Source organism: Canis lupus, chromosome 26 (genome assembly GCF_003254725.2).
Source record: "Canis lupus dingo isolate Sandy chromosome 26, ASM325472v2, whole genome shotgun sequence".
Lineage (NCBI taxonomy): Eukaryota > Metazoa > Chordata > Mammalia > Carnivora > Canidae > Canis > Canis lupus.
Genome location: NC_064268.1, coordinates 8,333,752 through 8,357,042, shown reverse-complemented (window position 1 = coordinate 8,357,042; position 23,291 = coordinate 8,333,752). Strand labels below are relative to the sequence as shown.

The window sequence follows — 23,291 nt, the reverse complement described above, 5'->3', positions numbered from 1 at the left end:
CTATTTTGTACATTATGTAAAGCCTTCAAATGAAGGGGTTGGAGTCTCATTCTGCTGTACTTCTCCTATGACATCTACTGTAACATTTGACATGATTATTTACATAAATCTTTCAATACCCAAAATGTCTTTAGAGATCAAGATTGGCTCTAGTGTGAGTGACTGCAATGGCTGTCCCAAATAACCAAATATATGGAGATGCCTGGGTGTCTCAGTGATTGAGCACCTGCCTTTGGCTCAGGTTGTGATCCTGGGGTCCTGGGATCGAGCCCCACATCAGGCTCCCTGTGGGGAGCTTGCTTCTCCCTCTGCCTATGTCTCTCCTTCTTTCTCTGTGTCTCTCATGAATAAATAAGTAAAATCTTTTTTAAAAACCCACCAAATATATGGATGAAAAAACATTCAGTTTTGATTGTTCCGATCCAATCCCAATTTTGAACACATAGTGTATTTAAGCAACTCTACAAAACCCTGGAGGAAAACAAAGATGGATAAATATGATACCTGTCTTCATAGACCTCATGATCCATTGGGTAGACTGACAAACTATTCACAACAAACTGCACAAATCAGCATATGTATACAGTATAGAATAAAAGCACAAAGAGCTAAACAGAGGCACTTTTTAAAAATCAAAATCCTTTGAAATCTTAAGCCTGAATCCTCTTTTTCCATAGTCTTTTGATGAGCAATGTGCTTTGAAATCCCAGGGCCAAGATCCAGACCAGACAGAATCCTCAGTATTGTGAATGGGCAGAGGAGGGAGCAAAGGAGGAGGGAGAGGGAAAAGGAGAAAATCCCAAGCAGACTCCTGGCTGAGTGCAAGCCTGACCCCAGACCCTGAGATTATGACCTGAGCCAAACAGAATCTGAGTATGCTTAACTGACTGAGAAACCTAGGAGCCCCCAAAGTAGTTAGGAGCTTTAAGGACAAAACCTAATATCATCCTAAAAATCTTGAGGAAAGTACACTGAGATTTCAAACTCCTGGCCCTTTCTCTACCTTCTGCCTGATTGGGAAATCCTTTGAGATCTCAAGCCTAGCTTCTTTGCCTGTATCAAGTCCTCTCAGGGGCTCACAGGTCCTGATTTGTCACATTTACATTTCTCTATTTCGTACATTATGTAAAGCCTTCAAATGTAGGGGGGGTTGGAGTTGTCTCATTCTGCTGTACTTCTCCCATGACATCTACTGTAACATTTGACATGATTATTTACATAAATCTTTCACAAGTGTCAATAGTGTCAATTATCCCACTTTCACAAATGGGATAGTGTTAATTTATACCTTTGCTTTCATGTAATTATTACGATAGTCCCTTTCTCTCTGATTTAGATGACAAACTGTATAGTTATCTAAGTGATCAGCAAAGTGCTCTGCAGTCCCAAACCTAAAATCCTATCTACCCACAATTCTTAAGTAATAAATTATTCTAAAATCCTAATCTCAGGGTTTTTTTCTATCTATATACCTCTATCACTGAAATAGTATTTGTGTGCAAAAGTCAGTATTTTCATACATGATTACAGTTGAACAATATATTTTTTAAAGATTTTATTTATTTATTCATGAGAGACACACAGAGAGAGGCAGACACAGGCAGAGGAAGAAGCAGGCTCCATGCAGGGAGCCCCATGTGGGACTTGATCCCAAGACTCCAGGGTCATGCCCTGGGCCGAAGGCAGGCACTAACTGCTGAACCACCCAGGGATCCCCACAGTTGAACAATATTAATAACTATTTTACCTTTTGGTGCCACCTGGAAATATAGAAAAGCAAATAAGCTAAAGAGAAATTAACAAGTATTTGAACATGTGCATCTCAATATACATTACAGATAGTTTAAAAATACCATTTGTGTATTGTATACCTGTTTATTGGTATCAGCCACAGTTTCATCCTGAAGAAACTCACTTGGTACCTCAAGCTTTATTAAAAAACGAGCTAAATATGCTCTTTTCTTCAGTTCACTAGTCCTCTGAAGAAGCCAGTGGAGCACTGGGTAAATTACAGGTTTACTTCCAATCACCAGACCCTGACGAAAGGTACTCCTATAAAAAGAAAATAAACACATGCAAGTGAGCACCACCCCTCTCTCCGGCTTATAACAAATAAAGCTTGAGAAGAGATAAAAGCTCAAACCCTAATTTACAATTTCTTGATGGCCTTCCATGACTATTTAAAAAAAAAAAAGAAGATAAAACCAAGGCTATTCTGAAGTCATTCCATATATCAACAATAAATATAAAATTAGGCCCACAATATATAACTGTACTATATGGGGGGGAGGTTGTATTGGAACCATTAATTGGTACAGTCGGCCTTAATAACTTCATTGGCTGGGCATGTTTAAGTTACTGTTTTATTTAGGATGGCAGATAATTGGGCAGCCGGGTGGCTCAGCGGTTTAGCGCCACCTTCAGCCCTGGGTGTGATACTGGAGACTCCGGATCGAGTCCCACATCCGGCTCCCTGCATGGAGCCTGCTTCTCCCTCTGCCTGTGTCTCTGCCTGCCTTTCTGGGTGTGTGTGTCTCTCACGAATAAATGAATGAAATCTTTAAAAAAAAAAAAAAAGGATGACAGATAATTGATAAATGATAAAATAAAATAGTGGGATTTGTGTGACTTTTTTGTTTAGGGGGAAAAACTGATCCACCTAAGACTTCTACATGACAAAATAATATTAAAAGTTCAAGATTATTTTGAAATTCAGTGATGTTCTAAAGCCATTGACAGGAAGACCAGGTATTGTCTAGGAAGACTAACTGTAGCCCAAGAAAGTCTGGATATTCAAGCATTGCTTTAAGAAAGCAACACATGGGGGTATCAGTCAGTTAAGCTTCTGCCTTTGACTCAGGTCATGATGGTCTCAGGGTCCTGGGATTGAGCCCTGTGTCAGGCTCCCTGCTCAGAGGGGAGCCTGCTTCTCCCTCTCCCTCTCTCCCTGCTTGTGCTCTCTCACTCTCTCAAATAAATAAATAAATCCTAAAAAAAAAAAAAAAAAAAAAAAAAAAGTGCAACATGTGATCAGACTCTTACATGTCTGTGGCATTTCCTGGAGGTTTATATTTAAGGATACCAAGAAGGCTCAACATCCTTTTGGCTGTTTGCTCTGGCATCTCCTCTCTGATATCAACAACTTGCTAAGAGATAAATTGAAAAAATATGTTATTGTATATCTAACAAAGAACAATATTTAAACTGACAAAATTGTTCTACTAGAGCAAAATAGGCACAATGGTCTCTTCATAAAACAGATTAAGTATGGAGGCCCCAGATTCCACGTGAGGGTACATACAAGTCAGATCAGGATTTGTATTAAGAATGTCAAGCTTAAAAAGCATCCAGTGGAAAAGACCAGCGTATAAAAGACATGACCTAACTTGCAATACAATAAAACCTTTTGTAAAAGCATTTTGATTCCAGGACCAAATCAATTTATGTTTGGAGTAGAGGAATAATTTCTAAATAACGTACAAGTAGATAATTTAATTTTTAAGCTAGCAGAGAAACCTTAAAGGTCATTATTATTATTTTACAAGCATGGAAAATAAGGCCCAAGACTCATAGATATTTAGAGCCAGAAACTAGCTTTCCTGCTACCTTTGTCACAAGAAAGAGAAAACTCTTACCTTTGGGTCAATCTCAGCCAGAACATCATTGAGAACTTGCAATAGTTGCATTGGCTCCAGGGAATCAAATGTGATTAAATTATAGTTCTTCCTAAATGGCTCTTTATTGAGATTGTCCACAATGAATTTGATTTGATCACTCATAATTAGGTCTTATAACTAAAAATAGAGATAAAATTCCTCAATACTGAAAACAAACATTCTGGAAAAAATTAGTATTAAGTTTATAGAAAGTAGGAATGAAAAGTACAATTCTCCATGGCACACAAAATGCTGTGAAAAGTATCATTTTTGTCGAAAGAAATCAGAATATGAAGACTTCACTATGAATGTTACAGTATATACTACTAATATTGAATACCAAATGTTTTTTATATACATCTGGTAAGATAGCAATCATATGAATTAGGCTACAGACATGCTTCGAATTTTTTTAGAATTAGCAGCCCATGTTTAAAAATTGAGAGGTTTTTTTTTTACATTAAAATCCAGATACCCAGGAGCTCAGGTGGCTCAGCAGTTTAGCACCTGCCTTTGGCTCAGAGCGTGATCCTGCAGTCCCGGGACAGAGTCCCGCATCGAGCTTCCTGCATGGAGCCTGCTTCTCCCTCTGCCTGTGTCTCTGCCACTCTCTGCTTGTCTCTCGTGAATAAATAAATAAAATTTTAAAAAAAAATCCAGATATCCACTTTCTCTTCAAAATCAGATCTGGCAAACCTGGATACACATTTGTGTACAGCCACACCCAAATAAAGCTGAGCAGAGGCTGTAGGCTTTAGCCTGGGCATGCATTCTTTGGTTTGGTTCTGGTTTCCTCCACCAAGCATTCTTCACCCATTGATGTTACGTAGGCATCAACTTTGCCATCCTTGAGTAATTCAGACCTATGTCTCCTTGTGCCTTCAATATGGTAACAGCCTCAAGTTTTCTGGCCTCTGCCTCTCCTATTCCAAATCATTTGTATGATTCTCATTGCTCACAAAACAAAGTCCAACCTTCTTGGATTTTGATTGCTTTCAGATCTAACTCAATTTAGCTTTCCCGCTTTTATTTCAAAATTGTTAACCTTTTACTCTTTTAAATTTTGCAGGACTGAAAGTTACTGCTCCCTAGTTTTTCCACCTGTCATCAGTTAATGCTGTTTTCTTGCCTGAAAGACTGTTCCTCACCTGATTTCCACAGGTGCAAACCGTAACGGTCTTTCAGGATCTGCCCTCCAAATGCACCTTCCTCTGGGAAGCCATTCTCAAGCTATCTCCCACATTCTGCACTAGAATATTGCCCGCCCTCCACGTTAACCACACTTTCTGCACTGCTCTCCTAGAGTTACTTTTCTGTTTTCTACCTGGGACTTAACCTACATTTCCTCTTCTCTACCAAAATGTAAATTCCGTGAGGACATATCTGTGCCTAATTCCATCTGTGAATACCCACTGCATCAAAACAGTGATTTCTTCCATAGACTAGAGAAATGTATTCACAGGCCCAAAGCCATAAAAAGAAAGATAAGCCTAAGTAGGTTGGTGATGTGATCATAACCTTTTTAAAAATTAAACATCTGATTATTTAACTACTGAAGCAGCTTTACCAAGGTTCCTGGTGTTTCCTGCATGAAGGTATCAATTGTTTAGTATGGGAAGAAGTGGTAGAAATTTTGCAGGCAGGCAATTTTTTTAAACCAGCAATATTAAAAAAAGGAATTTAAAAAATGAACTGCTAAAAAAAGAAAAAATTACTTTGGTGCCTCCTAATAGTTTTTAAGAAATGAACAGATGCTATTTTATCAGACATTAGTTGAGATTGCATGCACTTTGCTCTGAAATAGATTTTTTTAATTGGATGGGTGGAGCTGGATATTTGGAAAACATGAAATTAAAAATATCATTTCTCCATAATTATGATAAACTTATGAGTAAATGATTATTATTTTAAAAAAAATTAAGTCAGAAGACAGTAGAAAGGATAACCAATGTGGCTGAAAATTTAGAGGTTTCCTTTCATCTATAAGAGGAAAACTTTCACGTAAATAAAAATCCACATTCGGAAATGCAAGTTTTTCATCATTAAAAGTATTTTAAGTAAAAGTGCTCATCGTAACCTTCACATACATATATATTTAATTTTAATGACTTAAAAATTATATATATAATACATAACATAATACACATATATAATTTTTTTCCCTTTTCAAAAAAACCCCAAACACTTGGATGCACGAGTAAAACGTTACCAGGAGAGGAAAAGAAAAGAGCTGGGTTCCCCCTAGGTGCCACAAGCTTTTGGATGGTCACCCGCTAAGGACAAAGATGTACAGGTAGGTTGTCTATGCCCAGTGGGCTCTGCGCTCTAAAATTAGCAAAAGCAATTACTCTCCCTCTGCCAGCGGAAAGTCGCCACCCTAATTCCCGAGCACTTACCCACCTGAGAGCCCAAGGGGGTGGGGGGGAAGAATTAAAACCAGGACGTGCGTTTATCTGGCACAACTCGGGACGGGAACGACGCTGCCCTGGTCCCAGGCCTGCACAAGCAGGGACCAGCAGCCTCTTAGGATTCCCCAAAATAGTGTCCCCTCCCACCCCCCACGTCCAGGGGCTCGGGACATAGGACAGGGGACCCCACATCCGACCCATGTACCTCGCGGGTGGGGGTGACGTGGGTTCCCCGACCGCTCAACCCTCGGGGGAGCGGCCTGGCGGGCATCGCCCCGGGTGGCGGGGGCTTAACTGCTGCGACCCTCCCCTGGCGAGGAGCTGCAGAGAAGGGGACGAGGAGGGAGTTCGTTCTTTTGGGGGGTCTCGGGGGGGAGTTTCCGAACGCGTGTTGGCGAGGTTACCTCAAATTCTCCTCAAGAAACCACTTTTCCCCCCCGCAGGAGGCATCCAGGCTCTACTGGGTTCCTAGGGACATGCTCCTTGGCAACGGTTGCTAGGCCGTGGAATTACGTCACTTCCGGCGGGTGGGCCGGGGCATTTCCGCGAGGCCCTCGGGCGCGCGCGCCGGGACCGAGCTCCCCGGCGGCAGTTCCCGGCTCACGTGCACAGTGCGTTCGCGGGTCCCGAGCCTCAGCGAGGGCTGGAGGCCGCTGTACTTAAATGTCAGCTGGCAAGGAAAATCCGAAAGGAAAAAAATGAAATTCCTCTTGCCCTGGAAACTTAGTTGCCTGTTCAAACATCTTGGAAGAAACCAACTACAGATTTAGCATCAGTCTTAGAGCAAAATAAAACAAAACAAACAAACAAAAGCAAATTCCGTTTTAGGCATCTCCTGTTTGCCTTGCCCTGTACTGGCTGCTGGGGATGCAAATGAAGCCAGGAATTACTGGGCTCCTGTTCTTAAGGAACAGAGTCCAGTGCTGATAAAGAGACGATTGAAAGGCAACTCCAATACAACTATCATAAAAAGGCCCAGTGATGGGGGAGCCCAGATGAAGTATCCCGAGTTTATTTGAGACTGAAGGGACTGTACTATCAGGAAAGTTTCCATCAAAGTGATGTTTAAGGATCAGTAAAAAAAATTAGCCAAAGGGCAGAGGGATCAGTAAAAATTAGCCAAATGGGCAGAGGGAACAGAACATCACAAGATTAATCCATTGCTGGCTGCCTTCTGACTATTGAACCATTAAGCAGAGGCATCCTGGGGGGCTCTTGGAGGAAACAGAAGACCCATCCCAGCCCACAGATGCTCATGATGAGTTGAAGGCGGCAACACTTAAAAACTTTGAAAAGGTAAATAATTTAAATAACTTTGGGAGAAACAAAAGATCTGTACAAGTGATTGCATAATTAATTGATCCTGGTGGGTGTATTAGGAGATTCTCTGGGCCACCTGGATTTGAAACTGGGTCTGCCATTTCAGTTTGCCATTCTCTGAGCTTTCCTGTTCTCAACTATAAAGTGTGGCTATAGAGGCCTCTGAGTGGCCCAGTTAGTTAAGCATCTGCCTTCAGCTCAGGTCATGATCCCAGGGTCCTGGGATGGATCAATCCCTTCGTGGGGCTCTCTGCTCAGTGGGGAGCCTGCTTCTCCCTCTCCCTCTGCCTGCTGCTCTGCCTACTTACGCTCTGTCAAATAAATAAATAAAATCTTTTAAAAAAGTATATCTATAATAATACTTTCCTCAAAATGTTGATGTGAGGATTAAGAGAATCAATATAGGTAAAGTGATTAGGGTATAAGTGCCTGACATTGGAAGAGCTAAGCACATTTTACCTTTTTTCTTCTACTTTTTGAAAAACAAGACGGTTAGATATGCTCCTTCTGCAGAGTCTACAGATGTAGGCTATCGAAAGATAAGTGTGGTTTATCAGGTAGTTTTTAGTTCCTCCTCTGCCTGTTACAGCTATTACAGAAACACTATAATTTTCAGTTATGAGAATGTAATCATGTGTAAATTGGAGTAAGCAATAGAATCCACTCTTTACACTCAAATGGACTTTATGCTTAATGCGGTTGCTCTGGAACACAGGGAAGAATTTGAGGTCAGTCAGCATGCTTCTTGGGATCCCTGTATTGAGAAGCACTTTTTTTTTTAAAGGTTTTATTTATTTGAGAGAGAAAGTGAGCACAAGCTGGAAGGAGGGGCAGAGAGAAAGGGAGAAGCAGACTCCCCACTGAGCAGGGAACCCAACACAGGGGCTCAATCCCAGGATCCTGGGATCATGACCTGAGCCGAAGGCAGATACTTAACTGACTGAGCCACCCAGGTGCCCCTACTGAGAAGCTTATATTCCAACTTGAACCAAAAAGGAGAGACATAGAGAAGCCTGATCATATTAGGCCTCTGCCTATCTATAGGGCCCAGATACAGACCAAAGGATAACTTACCACCACCTGATTCACTTAAGATAAAACCTTAAATGGATTCATGAAGGGTCCGAGAAGAACTTCTCAGCAACAATTCCAGAACACTGAAGGCTGATTACATCCCAAGTCAATCCACCCTCGTGAAGACATTTTTTTCCCTCTTAGATGCTTTGTTTTTTTTTTTTGTTTTGTTTTAAGATTTTATTTATTCATGAGAGACACAGAGAGAGAGAGAGAGAGAGAGAGAGAGAGGCAGACAGAGACACAGGCAGAGGGAGAAGCAGGCTCCATGCAGGGAGCCTGACGTGGGACTCAATCCCGGGTCTCCAGGATCACACCCTGGGCTGCAGGCGGCGCTAAACCGCTGTGCCACCAGGGCTGCCCTCCCTCTTAGATGCTATATTGAGTCTTCCTTGTAAACCCCCAAAGATGCCTCTTGGCTGAACTGTACTTGACATTTTTAGTAGATGAAAGAAAGTCCAGTTATATGAGATAGTCTTTCTGAAAGATTCCCACACCTACCCTGACTCTATCAAAAAAAAAAAAAGCTTCATCAAGGTATAATTCAAATACATACAATTCACCCATTTAAAGTATTTAATTTACACTAATCCAAAAGGATATGTGTTTATTGCTGTTTATTGCAGCATTATTTACAATAGCCAATATATGGAAGCAACCCAAGTGTTCATCAATAAACGAATGGATAAAGAAGATACACACACACTAGAATATCACACCACCATGAAAAAGGATGAGATCTTGCCATTTGTGACAACGAGGATGAACCTAGAGGGTTTAAGTGCTAAGTGAAATAAGTCAGGCTCAGAAAAACAAGTATTTCATTCATGTAGAATCTAAAAAACAAAACGAATAAATAAACAAAACATATCATACCTATAAATACAGAGAACCAAGTGGTAGTTGCCAGAGAGAAGAGGGGGTGAGGGAGTTTTACAAAATAGTTGAAAGAGAGTGGAAGAAACAGGCTTCCACTTCCAGGCTTCGTTAAGTAACGAATAAGTCATGGGAATAAAAGGCATAGGGTAGAGAGTTTATAGTCAATGATATTGTAATAGTGATGTATGGTGATGGATGGTAGCTATACTTGTGGTGAATATAACATAACATATAGAAAAATTGAAGCACTATGTTGTACACTTGAGAACAACCTAACAATGTGTGTCAACTCTTCTCAAATTTTAAAAATATTATAAAGTACACAACTTAATGGCTTTTTGCATATTGTGCACCCATCACCACTATCTAATCACAGAACATTTTCATCAGCCCAAAAAGGAAGCCTGTACCTTTTAGTCATCATTTCCTAGTTTGCAATTTAAAAAAGAAAAAACCTGCCACCTCTCAGACCCTGGCAACCAACAATCTTCTTTCCTTCTCTATGACTATACCTTTTCTGGACATTTCATATAAAAGGAATCATAAAGTACGTGGTGGCTCTTTGTGTTTGGCTTCTTTTCGCTTAGTATGTTTTCAAGGTTCATCCATGCTGTAGTGTGTATCAGTACCTCATTCCATTTTGTGACAATAATATTCCATCGTTCATCCATTTATCAGTTGATGGACATTTGGATTGTTTCCATTTTTTGGCTATAATGAACGATGTGCTATGAACATCCGTGTACATACTTCCACTGTCTTATGGACAGAGCACTTCTGTTGGCTACATCAGATGAGCAAAGTATGTACATCAGGGGCATGAGTAAGTGGGAGGTGGGTGGCCATTCATTCTTGGGTGTCTTTTCCTTTTAATTCTTGTTAATTTTAGCCTCTTGGGTGCTCTGTAGTTGTAAACCATAGAACCAAAGATGTAGATTCCTTAGAAGTTTTTGGTTATAACAACAAACTGTTGTTGAAACCTACTTGTCCCTTGCTACCAAAACACTAAAACACCCAATCTGCTTCTCACCTGAAGCCCTCTGATAAGATGCTGTCACATGAAAGTGTGCTTTACATGTTGACCAGCCTCTAGTGGAGAAGAAGGTGGGGACAGGTGTGGAGGAGGTGATAGAAACTAGAAGCTGCCCCTTACAACTCCCTTATTTAACCTTGTAGATGCTGCAAGTCCACCCACAGTTGTGAAATTCTACTCTGGTTCTTCAGGGGAGAAAAAAATCACTCCTGATCAAATGTATTTTTCAAGACCCAGTTTAGTACAAAATTAAAATAAGGAAGGTGTCATTATTTCATGCATTTGTGAAGTCCAAGGATATCTGTCTTCAGGTATGGCTTGATCTAGGTCATCTTGACATTGTTTCTCCCTCCATTTCTAGGTCTCTTATCTCCACTTTCCTCTGAATGGGCTATTAGTAGCAAGAGGTTTATATTCTTCCAGCCTAGCAACCTCACTAAAAGAATCTTTTCTCCAACAGTTCCAGAAAATTCTCAGGGCTGACCCTCACTAGTTTCAAGTGTGTCAGACAGTTCCTGAATCAATTGCTATGACTTTGATAGGTGAGTCAGATGAGGGCTGTGCCCCCCAAAAGGAAAAGATGCCCCCAAAAAAGGAAGAACTACCCCCAAAAAGGAAGAGCTCTTACCAGAGGTAGAGATGCAGTGGAAACAAGAACAACAGATGTCTCCTACAGTAGTCAGGGAAGGTGTTTAAATCTTAAAAGCTGGGTAAGCAAAACCAGAAGATGAAGAAATGAGCCTGTACTTATTCTGGGGAGTATCCATATCAGTGCAAACCTCCTCCCTGATTTCCTCCCAACAAATCCTCTTTATTCAGTGTAGGCTTCTGTTGTGGGGCCAAATGAGGTCCTGAGATATCAGCAGACTTCCCAGGTCCCCACAAAAATCTAAGGATGCTATGAACATAATGCCTCCAGCCCCTTCTCGTTTCAGAACTTTCAAACAAGAACTTCCCTGTGCAGAGTCAGGGAAGCCAAGCCAATTTTCTGTTTTTGGTATTAAATTTAGACCTTTCATCTTGACCATGAGATATTTCTGGATTCTGCATAAGTATTCTGAGAATGCCAGTTTTCCAGATGCTACCCCATCTGGGGCTACTCTGCACACTGCCCACTTTATCTCATTCTTTTCAAACTGGGAAAAATGATCCACACGCAGGGACAAATTCAGAAGTGGGTTATTCTGCTATTCGTTAATTGTCACTTAATGCCATTGCCATCTAGGTTACTTGGAGAGGAAAGAAATTGAATTTAAATGGAAACCTGAATTGAATTTTGCATATATCCTAAATTGCCTTGGCTCTGGCAATTTAATCTTGGGTGTGTTTAGTAGCAGAACGTGCTTTCCTAAAAGGTAAAAAGATAAATAATATGTGAAACATTCAACTGGTTGGATGAGATTCCAGAGATCCTTTTTTTTTTTTTTTAATTTTATTTAAAAGAGAGAAAGAGAGGCGGAGACACAGGTAGAGGGAGAAGCAGGCTCCATGCAGGAAGCCTGACGTGGGACTTGATCCCAGGTCTCCAGGATCATGCCCTGGGGTGAAGGCAGCGCTAAACTGCTGAGCCACCCAGGCTGCCCAGAGATCTTGTTAAATATGTGTGTGGTACTACATTTTTGTAAAATGGTTTTTAAATGGATTTTGTGAGATTAATGGACAATGTAGAGGAGTCAAAATAGTAATGCAATTCATATTAAGTCCTTGGGTACGAGTTTATGGATTGTAATATAGGATGTTACCTAATACTTTCACTGGGCTCAAATAGAATCATGTCACCTCTTACTGAGTGCTTACTGTATGTCAGGAACTCTGTTAAATACTTCACATTTGTGTCAGAATTTATTAAAATATTAATTTATGTGTGTGCTCCTTCTGTTTCTCCTCCTCTGGAAAAATCTGCGCTGCCTTGAGTTCTGCAGGCTGAAATCAGAAGTTGTACTTCCTGCCTTTTGTAAAGGTCTGAAGTCGTTGGGGGAGATTATACTGGTTGTCCTCAAGGGGGAAGCGGAGAGGAATTCCTTCCAAAGCAAGGAGAGAGAAGAGAGATGCTAAGAAGAATAAGAAAGGATCACAGGTTGATCATTCTGGAGCAGCTCCTAAGAAGGGAAGAAGATGAGGAAGCCACATTGTGAATCCAGTAGCTTCTGGTGCGGCCAAAACTCTTTGCCCCAGGCCTGACGTGGAAGCATTGGCAGTATTAAACCTGAAAGGACCAGGCAGTCTGGGATGATGGGTAGGTGATCAAGGAATCACTGGTATGAGCCAGTGACAGAAGATTGCAAGTGACTCTCTGAAGCTGTGTCCCTGCAGAATTGCCCAGGGACTTGGCAACCCCCAGGATGTGTGTGAGAAGGAAATGACCAATAATGACAGGATGGGATCTCAGATTTCAGTTGATGGATAAAATAATTCCTTTCCTCTTGCAAATCTGAGTGGTAGACTAAAATGGCTCATCTCTGTATCTATCAGCTTCTGGGGAAGGTTGCCTAATAGGACCCATTAGATGCAGCCAATCTTAACCTCACTCTCCTTCAACCCTCTGATCTCCCACATGGCCTCTTATTGGCTAAACCCAATAGGGTGCCAAAGTAAGTAAGCAAACCCCTTGAGGTCATCAGTGCAGGACACAAGAACCAGGAAGAAAATGGCAGAGTGGGGATCCGGAGGGGGAGACTGGATGAATTATAAGTTGAATTATATATCGAATGATACAATCCAAGTGATGGGCAGAAAAGTCAACTGGTGAGGTCAACTGCACTACCTGCATGTATCCAAGCTCCCCTTGGCTCCCTAGCTAAAGCTCCGGCATCCTTGAAGTTAGGCCTAATTTCATTTCAGCACTCTGCCCACATTCATATCATCTCATTTAATCTTCACAACAAGTCTGCAAGGACAGTATTTTTTTTTCTATTTTATAATTAAGGAAATCGAGGCCTGGAGAGTTACTAGAGGGCCCAAGGTCACAGAACTAGCAGCTGGCTAAGCCAAGATTCAGACAGGGTCAGCCTGATCCCAGAGCCACTTTCACCAACCTACTAAACTGGCTCAAAACCGGCTCAGCAGAATCTGAAAGAAGGACCATAAATCAGGCCACTGAAGCAGGAGGCAAAGGGATTTTCTGTGTGGGAGGGCCAGTGTTAATAACATGCTGCCTGGCTTTCTCTGCCTACAAGAGCTTTGCCAAAGGAAAGTCTTCTCTGATCCAGGTAGGGCTAATGGTTTAAAATCCAAGTACTTATCCTGGAATCACAGAGGGGGAAAACAGAGAAAACACTTGGCTTATGATGGGAAAAGAGTGTATTTTCATTTCAAATGCCTTTCAAGTTCTTTTTTTCCCAGCTGAGTGTTGGTGTATTTATAGAATTCAGGGGGAGTATTTAAGGGTAACCAGCAGTGGAGCTGCATTTTGGGCCATTAGGAAGCTCCGAATCATGAAGGAAAAGGTTGACTAGAGGGGACAAGTGAAGGCCAAGATTAGCAGGACACAAATTGGCCTTCTCCTTCATCTTGCCAAGAACTTCTCTCTCTTCTGGGTTGATGACGTCAAATCAAAGTCTATAAGTATGCTATAGATGGAATCACAGAGCCAAACTGATGGGCAAACAGATGAATGGCTAAACAAGTTGTGGTATAAATATACAGCACAATATTATTCAACCATAAAAAGAAGTAAGTATGGACACATGCTACAACGTTGATGAACCTTGAAAACATTTTGTTAAGTGAAAGAAGCCAGACACAAGTCAACATACTTATAATTCAATTTATAGGAAATATCAAGGAGAGGCAAATCCACAAAGGCAAATGCAGATTGGTGATTGCCAGGAGCTGAGGGGACAGACAATGTGGAACAACAACGTAATGGCTGTAGGATTTCCTTCTGGAGTGATGGAAATCTTCTGGAGATAGAGGTGGTGGTTGCACAGTATTGTGAATGTACTCAATGTCACCGAATTTTTCTAAGAAGGTTTATTTTATACAATGTGAATCTCACCTCACTTAAAAATAAAAGATGGGCAGTCGGGGCCTTGGGAGGTCAACCATCCATCCTAAGTCTTTTAGGCTGTCTTTGCCAAGTCCCAGCACCACATGCCATGAGGCTTAATTTCATTCTAGGCTTTCCTTCTCTCTCTGTCTCTCCTTCCCAACCAACGGCCTCCCTTCGGTGGCTCACACACACCAAACCCATCCCAGCCTCAAGACCTTGGCATTGCTCTTTCTTCTGCCTGGCTAATCTTCACCCAGGTCATCCTCTGCCTGGCTCCGCCTCCTCACTCAGGAGGAGGAAATGAAGTGGAATAGAAAATATCATACAGAATAAGGTAAACATTTCTGTCAGAAACCACTCCAAATTTATTAGCTTAAAAAAACAACACTTTTTTTTTCCTCCCCCTCACAAGCCTGTGGGTTAGCCAGGCTCAGCTGGCCAGTTCTTCTGCTCCACGTAGTATGTGCTGGGGTCAGCTTATGGCGGAATGCAGCTGGGAGTTCATTGGTGGTTAGAACATCCAGGAGAGCTTCCTTCCTTTCCAGTGCTGGCTGCTATTTCTCCTTCACATGGACACTCTCTCCTTGTGGTCTCTCCTCATGCAGTGATCCAAACTGAGCTTCCTTACATGGGAGCAGGGTAGCAAAAGTGAGAGCCACCAGGCCTTGTAAAACAGAGGCCCAGAACAAGCGGTGTCATTTCTGTTGCATTCTGTTGGTGCACGATTGTTTTGTGAAGGTTTTATTTCAATTTGATAAAAATGCACGTATGTCCTTTGGGTCACACAACAAATATATTCTTGTTGTGAGTCACAGTCAAAAGATTCAAAAAACACACTTCTTCTGCATCCCTTTTTATATTTCTTCCAGAGAACTTAGTACTCTCTGAACTTAATTTACTTGATTGTATATCTCTCCCATTAGAATATAAGCTCTCTGAGGGCAAGGATCTTTTCTGCCTTGTTCACTTCTATGTCCCCAGCACCTAACAGGGCCTAGCACTTAATAGGCGCCTAATACACATCTGCTACTATTAAATAGGTAGAAACAGCTCTCAGATATTGGGTGCTAATCATGTAAAAGTATTGTCTCATTTACTTCATTCAACACATATTTGAGCACAGACTTTGTGCCAGGCACTATTCTAGGTACTGGCAAAATGACAGTAAACATAATCCCTGCCCTTACCGAGTTTACATTTCACTATGATACTAGAATAGTATCGAGTAGATTTGTTGATACTGTTTTGACAGATAAGGAAACTGAGAGTCAGAGAGGTCAGGCAACCTGCCCAAGGTCACACAGCTAATCATTTCAGCCTGACCTGGCTCTACTCCACTCTACTGCAATCACTGGGTTTTGCCCAGAGATGGGTCTAAGTGGTTACAGATCTCAATTCCTGCAATTGCTTCTCTGAAGCATCAAACTTGTCTTTCTGGAATCAAGCACAGGCAGTGGGAAAAGGTGAGTTCCATGACCTCACAGTCCTGCCCTTCCCACCCCAACCCCCCACTTTGTGACAATGGCTCACACCTGGGGTGTTGCAGATTTGAGCCATGGCTCTCAGTCACCCCCACTGTCTTATCAGCATGTGACATCCCCAAGTGCCTGGGGCCTGCAGGCCTGGCAAAGAATGCAGCCGGAACAAAAATAAACCTGCCACATTCCTTGGCAGCCCCCTGCCCCTTCCCGCTCTCCAGCCATCCATCCTCACAGCAGAGCCTGCCAGGGAAGGCCAAGAGAGGGAGAGCAGGGCGGAGGAAGCCAGTGCTGCTGGCCAACCCCTGGAAAGAGAGGGAGAGGGGAAGAGAGGAAGAGAAAGAGAGAGAGATCACCTTATATGGGAACGTGCACAGACAATGTGTGGCAATGCCTTCGAGTGCAGCAGAGGTCAGATACCAGACAGATGGAAGAAATTAAACATGGGACAGAGCGTGTTCCTGGGCCCTGAAAACAGCTCTTGTTTCACAGCAAGTTCGCACAAAGCCTGGCCCGTTTTCCTTTTTTGCCTAAGCCGAGCAAGATGTGCGTCCTAAACTCTACATGACTTTGACTCAGGCCCCCTGACTCTGGCTTGGCTGAGGTCTCATCCTTTAAAGTCATTTCTTTGATGAACAAAACTCCTCTCCAAAGTACATAAATTAGTGGTTAATGAGTAAATATGCCTTCATTTCTCATTTTTTCATTCATCCATTCAACAAATATAGAGGACCAATTATGCCTCAGGCACTGAGCCAGGGACTAGGAAGACAACGTCAATGATGATGACGGTGATAGTAACCATTTGTTGATTTGCACTCATAAATATTTCAATTCCTAATAATTTATTCAGCACTTCCATGTTCTAGTCATTGGTAATACAGAACATTGCTCTAGAATAATCTGATCCCTGTTCTGTGGAGTATGCAAGGCAGGTGAGGGAAAGTAGAAATGGCAGATATTGAAGACACAATTCCAGAGGCCCCTTATGACAGCATTTTGAATTAGCTACCATTACATTTCCATTTATCCCAGGATTTTTCAACCCCAGCACTATGGACATTTTGGGCTGGATCATTCTTTGTTGGGGGTAGGTGGGTGGGGCAGGGGCGCTACTCTGTGCATTGTAGGACATTCAGCAATGTTCATGGCCTCTAGCCACATGGTGTCAGTACCAATAACCCCCTCTCTTTCTAGTTCCTCCAGTTGTGACAACCAAAACATGTCTCCAGACACTGCAAAATGTCCCCCCGGGGGAGAGGGCAGGGATGACAAAACTGTTCCTGGTTGAGAATCACTAATTCAACAGATGAGGAAGTAGAGACTCAAGGTGGGTTAAGAAACTTCCTAACAGTCAGACTGCTGGCCAGCAGGGCTCAAACCCTGATTACTCTTGATTCAAGGCCCCTGGGCATCATCATGACAGTGTGAAACTCTATTTCTGTGATAGCAGATAAACTGTAAGTTTGGATGGTCATAGACTTCACTATCTCATTCCACAAAATGGAAGTCATGTGTGTTAGTTCAGATCTGCCAAGAAGCAGACACCAGGACAAATCTGAACGTGCATTCACCCAAGATTTACTGAGGATTTACTTGTGCTCGTGAAGGATACAAAGGAAGGGAGCTGAGTAGGCAGGAGAGTCTTCAACCTGTGATGCTAGCTTGACACCTGTGAAAGGTGAGAGGGAAGGAGGATGGGGCAGAAAGAGCCTTAGACATCAGTGTAACTGGAAGAAAGTCTGGCCATGCTGATGGGAGTTCCCAAGCCAAAGTAAGGCTGTAAGAGGAATCCCAGGCCCAGCAGCAGGGGAATTGCACTAGCACCCCCACTATGCTTGGTCGTTAGCTGGGAGCAGCTGGGGGAAGTTGGGGGAGCCGGAGGGGCAGGACCCAGGACTGTCAGTCAAACATGTTCCTCGAGGCAGATTCCCTGAAGGAGTTCTCAATGTTGTGCACTCGCGGCTGCCGCGTCATCAGAGAGGCACTGCCCTGTGCTTACTTTCACTTTAAGGCAAAGAGATCTAGAAGGCACTGGAGATACAGTGGGTTACAAAGCCAGGTTGGCATCCTTTAAGCAAAAGGGTCCATTTTCCTTGGAATGTCTTGAGCTTATTAGTGGACTTCAGTCAGCTCCAACTTGGGTACCCCCAGCAAGGAGGTAAGGAGAGCTGCCTTGAGGAGCTACTTTGTAGTGTGTGAATGTGGATACTCCCTAAAATTCTGTTTCCCCATCTACATAATGTAATCAACCTGCCTTATCCTGTAGGGTTGATGTGAGGATTGAATGAGTATTTATGGAGTTACTTTTCAGGAGAAGATGGAGGTCCTCCTGCATGAACTTTCCACCTATCCTTTAGTTTTGTACAGATAGCTCCCTGCTAACCACCCTCTCTCATCCTTCCAACTGAGATTCATCTTGGCATCTACACAAGGGATTACAAACTAGCATTCCCAGGGCTAAGTTTCACAGATAGACAAGTTGTGTTTGGCTCACAGAATGTTAAATAAACTAACCAATAGGATGAACCAACGTTTGAAAATTGAGATGTTTCAAGATGAGGCCAATCAAAACCAATGTATCTCAATTCCATTTGTTTGGACTGTCTGGATTTCTGGGTTCCCTTGAAAATGTGGGAAAGCTAGATATGCTGGGAGGCAGATTAGCTAAAGTTGAGGAGAGGCTGCCTGCTTCAGATGAGACTTGCACTGACCTAGTTTCTAGTCCCCACACTCCCATCATCTGTCATCCTGAAGCCAGTGTCAGTTGCTGATTATCATCAGGTTTGTGCTGTCATTTTTCTTAGAAAACTATTCCTTTGTCTCATGTATTTATCAAAGGGAAAAAGGTAGACCAGGAGATCTTGATCCTTCTTGTACCTGATCCCACTCCACTTCACTGAGATTACTACCTGGCACTTCCAAGTTTACCTGTAGACCTGCAGCATTTTAAGCCCTTCTGGAATTTCCTTCCTAAAATTATCCCTGCAATTTCATAAGAATCCTCTACATTTTTATTTCCCCTTAGTTCACAAAGCACAGTCATTCACCCAAGAGGCATATATCATTTCCTTCGTTTTAGAGAGTAGTGTAGCCCTGGAAGATGATGTGATCTGCCCAAGGACACAGCTGGTTAGTGGCAGAATGAAGTCCTACTGACCCTAAGTCTGATATTTTTCCATTACTCTAGGCTGCAAAGTGTATTAGAACTTTCAGTTGCAAAAGACAGAAAATTAATTGAAACTGGCTTAAGAAAAAAAAGCAACTTATTAGTACATATAACTGGACAATCTAAAGGAGCCATATGCTTCAAGTACAACTGGATCTAGGAGCTCATATATTGTCCTCAGGACTCCTGCTTCCCTACCATGGACTCCTTCCCTCTAGCCTCCCAATATGCACCAGTCTTCTCTGTTACCTGGGTGGCTAGCTGCTCTGCCTTTATTCCTGGAACATTCCCGTCCTCTCATTGGAGGGCCAGCCTTATACACTCTTTTCTCATTCTAATGGACTTCAAGACCCATGAAGCCTCCCCTATTCAACCATTGTGAGCTAGAATGAAATTCTTCCTCTGTACAGTGAGAGTCTGAATTGGCACTCAGCTCCACAGCTGTTGAATGAATGAGTGAATGACTGAATGAGGGGAAATTTTGCATGAAATGCAACAATTAGAAAACAGGGCCTAGATTAGCAGAAAATAAACAAGAGTGTTAGCAGTGGCTATCTTGATGGGTTATAGGTGATTCTGGCTTTTCTTAATTCCTTTCAGTATTTTCTATGATTTAAAAAAACAACAACAACAAATGGTAATAGAAAAGGGAATTAACAGAAGTCTGGTTTAAATAGCTGGACTATACACAAGATGAGGGCAAGGGCCAAGTATTGTTTCTCTTCCATCCCCCTAACTCCCAGCAGTGGGGTACACTCAGTGAAAGAGTCAGCTTGAGCTTCTTAAGAGCTAAATTAACAGCATCAGGATTTATAACAGACTGTTGATTTCCTTCCCAAAAGCCAATCCTCCTTTCTTCTTTCAGGCTCTCCAATCCCTATTGTGTGTGGTGTCCCCCCACCTCCTCCCCGCTGCCATGTGCTTCATTGAGGCAGACCCCAGCCCCAACCCCTCCTCTAGAAGCTGAATCCTGTCTGGTCTAATTCAGAGTTTCTTAACCTCAGCACTATTGCCACTTTGGGGCAGGATAATTACTGATTTGTTGAGTTGCTTCTGAGCCACCTTAGAGTTTACTTGTTATACGAAGTAAAAATTTTCCTTACTGTTTAAATGTTTAAGCTAATTTGAGTTGTATCTTTCTATTACAGCATCTTAACCAACCCAAGGGTCTGTGAAAGACATTGCAAAACATACAAATAAAGCAGCCATCAAAAACAGGGATTCTGGGATGCCTGGGTGGCTCAGCAGTTGGGTGTCTGCCTTCAGCTCAGGGTGTGATCCTGGAGTCCCTGAGTCCCGGGATTGAGTCCTGCATTGGGCTCCCAGCATGCAGCCTGCTTCTCTATGTTTCAGCCTCTCTCTGTGTGTGTCTCTCATGAATAAATAAATAAAATTAAAAAAAAAAACATTCTCTTAGTGGTCAGGAGCGGATGTCAGAATCTGGAGTTGGGGACAGATGTATCATTTGACAGTCCTTTTTGAGTACCACTATTGATCTACAACTATTCTATTTCCACAAGAAATTGTTAATCGCCCATGCTGAGACAGAGAGAGGGACTTCATTCCTTTTGTAAAACAACACAATATTTGGACTAGAACCCACTACATCATATCACGTAAAAAATGTTGCAAAACACCAAGTTCTGTACTTTTTAAGCAGATAGTTCTGGGAGTCTACCCAACGACCTCTAAAATGAAGCTGACTGAGGAAATGGTAAGCCAAAGGGCATAACCTCTAAAAGCCTCTGTTTTGCTCAACTGTAAGCTGGAGAGAACAAGATGAGAATTACTCTGATATTAAGGAGTAGAAAATACTTCATGAACCATAAAGCAATAATAGATTATCTATACTAAGCAGACCAGACAGGCAGCAAAACGTTGCCAGGGTTGGAACCATCTAAATTTAGGTATGGTGGGACTGAAATTATCAGTCAATTATTTTTATGTGGCCCTGTTCAATTTCTTATGCTTCTGAGCTCTGTTTCCTCATCTGTGTGCTGTGGCAAGACCTTATTCTGACTGTGCATCGATCATAAAATAAGGCTCTTTATTATTATTCCCCCACAGTTTTCTGGTCTGAGTCAGATAATAGCAACAGAGCAACTAGCCTTGGAGGCAGATACTCCACAGTGAATATTGGGGCATCGCTGCCCTCTGCTGGTCAGCTGCATGCCACAGTGGTTACAGACAGTAAGAGGGTCCCTGGACCAGGACCCCTGGGAAAATGAGAGGCATGGAGGTTAAGGGACTTGCCGAAGGACACGGAGCTAGCTTTATATAGATCACCTGGACTCCTGACTCTAATATCTTTCTAGAGGGAGAAAAATGAGGACTGGAAATTTATCCAATGTGGTTTCACTCTTGCTGCGCTCTAAGCTTTTCTAGATAATCTGATTGGAATTTTTTCTCTCATTCTTCCTTTACTACCCAAACTGCTTAGACTTCCTTTACCTTTTCAAGGCAGCCACCACTGGTCCTGATGTGCTTTACAGAAATGATCTGGATCCTTACAACTGGTTTGGAAAGTGGTCCAGGGAACTAAAGCTCAGAAAGGTTAAGACACAGGACCGAGGTCCAACAGCCAGGAAGCACAGGAACCAGGATATGAACTCTCACCTGCCACCCCAAAGCCCACATTCTACCTGCCAAACAAAACAAGGCAAAACAACATAGTAACTTGTGAAGACGTGATTAAAGGTAACGTGATTAATGATTAATTAATAAGTAAAGGTCATTTTGCATTTTTTGAATGCCCGAAAACAGTATTTGCTGGGAAGACATATGATGAAATGATAAGAGGGAAGTTTTTTGAGCATCTGTCATATCCTGGTGACATTCACATACAACATCTGTTAAATCTATTGACACGTATATGATCTGGGATCCTGTTTACCATACTGAGGCACAAACGAAGAAATTATGTTCAAGGAAGTTAAGAAATTTACCTAATGAATGTCATGGTGAAAGCTGGCATTCAGACTCAAATCCCCCTGCTTAATATGAGTATATAAATAAATTATGCTGTTAACACAAAGAGAGGGGGTGCCTGGGTGGCACAGTTGGTTAAGTTTCTGAATCTTGATATCAACTCAGGTCATGATCTCAGGGTTGTGAGATGGAGCCTCACTTCAGGCTCGGCACAGAGTCAGCTTGAGATTCTCTCTCTCCTTCTCCCTCCACCCCTCTCCCCACTCATGCTCTCTCTCTCTCTCTTCCTCTCTCTCTCTCTCAAATAAATAAATAAGGAAAATCTTTAAACAAACAAACACAGAGGAAAGTGCATGTTAGCCTGGGTCAGGCTGGCCTCTCAGCCATGAAACCCCTCAGATTCTCCTATAAACCATTTCCTTCCTCAGGGCCTCAGGATTTGAAGTCCTCCTAATCAGGATTAAAACCCTACATTTCCTTTTTTTTTAAGATTTTATTTATTTGAAAGAAAGAGAGCACGAGTGAGGTAAGGGGCAGAGGGAGAAGCAGACTCTCCACTGAGCAGGACCAATGTGGGGCTTGATCCCAGTACTCCAGGATCATGATGTGAGCTAAAGGCAGTTGCTTAACTGAGCCACCCAGGCACCCCCAATCCCCACATATCTGAGCTTACTATGTGCCACGCCTGGGTTGGGTATATTAGGTATATTATTTCATTTCATTCTTTGTGAGAGGGGCAACCCCGGGTGGCTCAGCGGTTTAGCGCTGCCTTCAGCCCAAGATGTGATCCTGGAGACCCAGGATTGAGTCCCACGTCGGGCTCCCTGCATGGAACCTGCTTCTCCCTCTGCCTGTGTCTCTGCCTCTCTCTCTCTCTCTCTCTCTCTGTCTCTCATGAATAAATAAAATCTTTAAAAAAATTCTTTGTGAGAACACTGTGAGGTAGATAACTATAGGGATCATTATCCCTACTTTACAGGTGATCACATTGAAGCTGTGAGAAGTTATGTATCTTGATCAAGTGTGTGTGGGTGAGTCCAGGGGTTAATAATTCATTAATATTCTATGTGATATTATCTTCACAGTCTTATCCTTGCCCATCTGCAGACTGGAAAACAGATACAGACAAGTGAAAATGATTTGCCTCAGGGCCTTTGCACTTGCTATTCTCTCTGCCTGCAAAACTCTTCTCAGACATTCTGGTGGTTCACTCCCTCAGCCTCTTTAGGTCTTCACTTAAAAGTCATCTTCTCAAGCGGGCTTTTCCAACCACCTTATTGAAAAGTTCAACCACCACTCTTACATGTCAATGACAAAAAGACAACCCAATGCAAATGTAGGCAAAGGTCTTAAAT

General features: G+C 42.4%; 1 protein-coding gene and 1 long non-coding RNA gene across 16 annotated transcripts in view; one reads left to right on the top strand and one right to left on the bottom strand.

The window, feature by feature from the left end:
* IFT81 (intraflagellar transport 81) overlaps window positions 1-6,628 on the bottom strand; it is a 106,894-nt gene extending 100,266 nt beyond the window's left edge. For 13 of the 15 annotated variants that reach the window (XR_003146569.3, XR_003146567.3, XR_003146568.3 and 10 more), the window contains exons 1-4: window positions 6,469-6,628; window positions 3,636-3,794; window positions 3,043-3,146; window positions 1,872-2,052 (exon numbers count right to left, since the gene is read on the bottom strand). Coding sequence is in view for 11 of the 15 variants with exons in the window: in XM_025473882.3 (XP_025329667.1) it covers window positions 1,872-2,052; window positions 3,043-3,146; window positions 3,636-3,779 (429 nt within the window). In the remaining 4 variants the exon portion in view is untranslated. Of the gene's footprint in view, window positions 1-1,871; window positions 2,053-3,042; window positions 3,147-3,635; window positions 3,795-6,056; window positions 6,194-6,269; window positions 6,394-6,468 lie in introns of those variants that run through there. The other 2 variants (XM_025473884.3, XM_025473883.3) reach the window with 2 other exon arrangements.
* LOC112676520 (uncharacterized) lies at window positions 6,511-20,370 on the top strand. Its single transcript, XR_003146572.3, has 3 exons — window positions 6,511-7,360; window positions 17,037-17,169; window positions 20,157-20,370. It is a non-coding gene; the product is annotated as an uncharacterized LOC112676520 (long non-coding RNA).
* Window positions 20,371-23,291: the final 2,921 nt, after the last annotated feature.